Source organism: Vollenhovia emeryi, unplaced genomic scaffold (assembly GCF_000949405.1).
Source record: "Vollenhovia emeryi isolate VEMERY1.0 unplaced genomic scaffold, V.emery_V1.0 DF939156.1, whole genome shotgun sequence".
Classification (NCBI taxonomy): domain Eukaryota; kingdom Metazoa; phylum Arthropoda; class Insecta; order Hymenoptera; family Formicidae; genus Vollenhovia; species Vollenhovia emeryi.
The window spans coordinates 38,398-43,428 of record NW_011967210.1 but is presented as its reverse complement, the minus strand read 5'-3'; the positions used below and the strand labels follow the sequence as shown (position 1 = coordinate 43,428).

At 54.7% G+C, this 5,031-nt stretch overlaps 1 protein-coding gene across 1 annotated transcript in view; it reads left to right on the top strand.

The window, feature by feature from the left end:
• The first annotated feature begins 161 nt into the window (after nt 1-161).
• Nucleotides 162-5,031, top strand: part of LOC105564989 (calsyntenin-1) — a 19,988-nt gene continuing 15,118 nt past the window's right edge. Inside the window, exon 1 of the mRNA XM_012017793.1 lies at nt 162-1,578. Within this exon, the coding sequence (XP_011873183.1) occupies nt 1,443-1,578 (136 nt within the window). The 5' untranslated portion in view covers nt 162-1,442. The remainder of the gene's footprint in view (nt 1,579-5,031) is intronic.

Sequence of the window (5,031 nt, the reverse complement as noted above, 5' to 3'; positions counted from 1 at the left end):
TTTACATGAAGTCTTAAAAATATTATCTGAAAATTATCTAGATGAATCATCATATAATTTTATCTTTTATCTAGATATATTCAAAACGAAATCATCTTTATCTTATCTAAGATAAATTTATATATTTTTATCTTATCTTTATCTAGCTAATTTTAAAATCATCTATGCACAACACTGTTGGCGCGTATAGTTATGGAATACGGAAATGTCCAGGCATTCCTGCCTATCTGTGCGTGCAATCGTGGACAGAATGGTTGCGAAACTTTTCTTTATAAATGAGTTTAGGAACGCGCCCTTAAATTCGGAGACTGTAAGAACTACTATCTTCGGACGGGAGCTTGATTCTCGAATTCATTAGACGAAGAAAACGTACGCGCGAATTTTGCGCGTACGGAAAGGTTCGATTGGCCACTCGCATGGCTTTTAACCAATCGACTTTCAATTTTTCTGCGAGAGCAGAATGAATTTAAGAATCGAGCCCCTGCTACTGTGCTATTTGCTACACGTTGCACGTGGAAGTTTGACGATGTCACGACTGTCCATTGTGCACAAGCGAGAAAGAGATCTAAGCGCGCGTTTCTAAGCTCGTTAATTTGAAAAGTGTCGCCGCCATTCTGTCCACGACTGCGCGCAGTAATGGACACAGTAATGGACAGAATAATTGCGACGCTTTTTTTTTAGAGCTTAGAAACGTTTGGATTCAGGCTTGCGTTCGAAAATCGAGGAATATTTCACACGACGGCCATTCCGAAACCATTTCACGCGTTTCCGATCCTTCTCGAGTAAAATTCTCCTCGGTGAAAACGTTTCGAAACGTAAATCGAATCTAAATGTGCGTTGCTAAACTCTTGAAAAAAAGTAAAAAAGGTGTCGCAACCATTTCGTCCATCGCCGTGTGCGTTAATTCGAAAGGTCGTGAATCGCACGGGTCTCGCCGCGGGAGGTCGTGTGAACGGGGCTTGAGGAGCCGCGCGGCGACGACGGCGGCAGCGCCACCCCGGAGCATCGCGGCGAGAATCGGCACCTCTCTCTCTCTCTCTCACTCTCTCCCGTGCTCCGGCGAATCGATATTCCGCTCAAATATTGACTCCGGCGAGTGTGTGTGTGCCGCGCCGTGGCACACCGTCGCGCGAGTGCGAGCGAGCAGAGCGAGCGCGCGCGCGCGCCAGACAGAGTCCGTTTCCCCGTGCAGTCAGTCGGCGATGCTCCTTTAAAAAGCGAAGTGTGTACTCCGGAGTGCGCGCGCGAGTGAGAGACGTCGTTACATCCGACCCCGTGTGAGAGTCTCGCGAGAGCGCGAGAGGCGCGGTACGAGCTCTCTCGCCGTAGTACTACGGTGCCTCGCAAGCCACGCCGCGCGCGGCCAGGCGGAGCGCGATCCCGTGACGACGAGGACGTCGACGACGTCGACGACGGGGAGGACGAGGAGGAGCGGAGGAAATATGCTGCCGCAGGCGACGACGACGAGGACGGGCGCGCTGCTCTGCGGCCTGCTGGCCCTGTGCGTCGGGCTCACCCACGCGAGCATCGCCGCGTCGGCCTTCGAGTCGACACCTTCGAGCTCCTTCGATCATGGAGGTGATATTCCGGTCCTTTCCGATTCTCTCTCCCTTTCTCCCCCCGTTCGCCCGCCGCCGCCGCCGCCGTGTCCTACATTCGCCGCCGTTTACCTGGCGTGCGGCGGTCGCGCGAGCGTGCCACCCGAGTCCCCGACGGCGGCGAGGGAGCCGTCGGGGACGACGTCGCCTCGCGTCGCGGCGCGTCGCGCGGCGGCGCGGCGACGCGGCGGTCCGCAGGTGCGACGGGCGATAACAGCACCTGCGAACCGCCGCGGCGAATCCATTGACCGTGTGCGTGCCTGCGCTCCGTCTCCCGTTGTATTATACGGTACGGCGAGTTGAACGTTGCACTGCGCCCACCCGGTCGATATGCCGCTGCCGCCGCCGCCACCGCCACCGCCACCGCCGCCGCCGCCGCGCGAAACGGGCGAGGAAAGAAAGGCGGCTGTTAATCCTCGGCCGTCGTGCGATTTCTCTCTCTCTCTCTCTCTCGCCTCCGCGACACGAGGAAACGGGCGACGGGAGGGCGGAGAAAAAATGCGAGGACATCTGTCGAGAGAGCCCCGTCGGCCCCGACCACCCTCTGGCGCGTCCCGACCGCGCGCGGATTGTTGATGCTCCCCGAGACGGAGCTTCCCTCGCGGGGACGTTTTCGCCGTGACGTAACAAAAAGGTGTCGGGGGAGGGGAAAAAAAAAGCGCGGAGCAGAAAAATCCCGCCGCCGCTTCGCCGTCCGCGGGCGGAAATCGATTCGTTTCCGGACGCTCGTCCCGCGAATCTCCCCGTCCCCGTCCGGGGATAATTGACGCGGGGCCCCGAGAGCACCGGTTGATTCCGCGCGCGCGAGAGAGAGAAACTTTCGGCGCCGAACGTTGACGCGCGCCCCGGAAAAACCCGCCCGCGACGCACGGTGACGGACAGGATTGGTCGCGACGCGACTTTTCTTTAATGAGTTTGGGAACGCCAGGTGCATTTATTAGATTCGGAGGTGGTCAATTCTGTATCCTCCAACGCAGGGAAGATGCTGAAAGTGAGCGGCTTCGTCTCTCTCTCTCTCTCTCTGAGGGGTCAGTTAGAAAGAGACGAAGCTACTCACTTTCAACATTTTCACGACGGTTTAAGATACAGAGGGTCGATTCTGTATTTTACAATATAGTGAAAATGCTAAAAGTGAGCGGCTCTGTCCCTTTCTAAGGGGACAGTTGGAACGAGACGAAGCTACTCGCCTTTAGCATTTTCATTATGGTGCAAGGTACAGAATTCACCCTCGGGATTAACCCACAGATCTGCTTCCCGAAACATTTCCCGAGGTATTCAAGTTTACCTGAGAAACGGACCCTCGAGTAAGACATTCCTCGGGGAAGCGGATTTTGGGACGCAACCCCGAATCTAACAGCACGTTCCCGAACTCGCTTGGAATAAGAGAGGAATATGTCGCAATCGTTCCGCCCGTCGCTGCACGCCGGTGAGATTCGCTCGCGCGAGCGAGCGAGCGAGCGAGCGAGCGGTGTGCGAGAAAATTCGTCGAGTTGCACGATTGTTTCGTCGCGACACGAGGCCGCGTCGGCGCCGCGGGAGGGGTGGAGATGAGAGGAGGCGCGACGGAGACGCGTCTCCGCGTTGGACGCGGGTCGCCTTCTCGCCTCGCACCTGACGGACGCGATCGAGAGAGAGAGTACGACTTCTTTTTTTTTCCTTTTCCTTCCTCTCTACGCCGCGCGTAGATATTCCCGGGACCTGAACTTGACGTGTAAACAAAGATGCGAGTGACGGCGAAAGACGGCGACAATGAGCGAATCGATAATAATACCTGGACGCGCGGAGTAGCGATCGATCCCCCCCGTCCCTTTGTGCCGCGGTGCCGCGCGATAACGCCGTTGTACTCGGCTTTTCCGCCGATAATCCGGCGGTTCTTTTCCACCCCTGGCACGCCGAAACGGCGTTTTACCTTAATTCACGCGCCGCGCGCGGTTTCACCTCGCTTACACGCGCCCCGACATTTCGGAAACCTTACGCAACCCCCGTACGCTTAATCGAATGCACCTCCCGTGCCCGCAGCCCTCCCCGCGACCGCCCCGCGGGACTCGATTACGATCGTTCACCGAATGGCGGTATTAGTCATGCTTGTCGGAATAACAAACTAGGTGTGAATCACATTTACAGCGAGGGCGAGAAAGAGAGAGGCCCGGGGTAAAATTAGAGCTGATTTCGTGCGAAGACTGACGAGAGTGGAGTGACGTGAATTTAATATTCTCTTCGCATCTACCGACCGAGAGAGAGCGAGAGCGAGAGCGAGAGAGAGAGAGAGAGAGAGAGAGGGATCGTGTTACGCGGATGGGTTTAAAAATATTTGGCTACATCCCGCGCGGCGACGGCGGCGGCTCGTTAATTATCCCCTAATCAGGGCCGCCCCGCGAAGACCGAAAGGGTCGTCTCCGCGAGGAGGACGCGCGCCAGGATTCACGAGGCTCCGAACGCTTTCTTCGCCGGGGGACAGTCGTTGGCGATAATCGAATTGCGTCCCGGCCGTCGTCGGCCGCCGAGAGCGCTCCGGACATGATAATACGCGCGCGTCAAGGTACATCTCGCCGGCGCGCGAGCGGTTAATTAACGATCGCGCAATTATCGACCGCCGAAATTAGATGTCCCGCCGATTGCGCCGAACGTCCCGACGTGAGACGCTCGGGTCTCCGCCGCGAGAGACGCGCCGTTAATTAAGTAGATATCGTCCGCGGCGCGGACGAGTCCCCTTTCCCGCTTCGACGTGTGCTCGTTCAGTCGACGATCTCCGATCGCACGGCGGTTTAAACGGGCGGTGCAACGCGTAGCGAATTCGGCTTGCAATGTGTTGCACACCGAGGCTCGTTTACAGTCGATTTTTATATTTAAGGATCGTGTTAAATGCCTCTTGAAACATCTCTTAGGGCCAGTTTCACCAACAGCTGACCGAAGGTTTATTGACTCTCCGGTCTCTTCTTAGATAACAAAATAGAAAAAAAAGGAAATTGACCGAACTCTGGTTAACTGATAACCGAAGGTTAATTGATTCTCTGTCTCTTCTTAAATAATAGGACAGAAAAAGGTAGAGCGTTCACTCAACTCCGGTTAACAGTTAACTGTCGTTTGTGAAATTGGCCCTTAGTCGGTAAAATGATCTGTGCGGCATCCGTACGGATCATTTTTTGACTAGATAGTTTTTCAACGTGTATTTAAGTCGAGACCTTAAATATAACAGCGTTTTTCTTTGACAGAATTGGTGCGCGCTGCGTGCGCACTAAGGCTTGTGCATAACCAATTCTATATATTTAAGAATCGTAATTAAATACCGTTTAAAATAGCCGGTAAAATTATCGGTGCAGCATCCGTACGGATCATTTTTGACTAGACAATTTTTGAACATATATTTCAGTCGAGACCTTAAATATAACAGCGTTTTTTCATTGGCAGAATTGGTGCCCGCTGAGTGCACGCT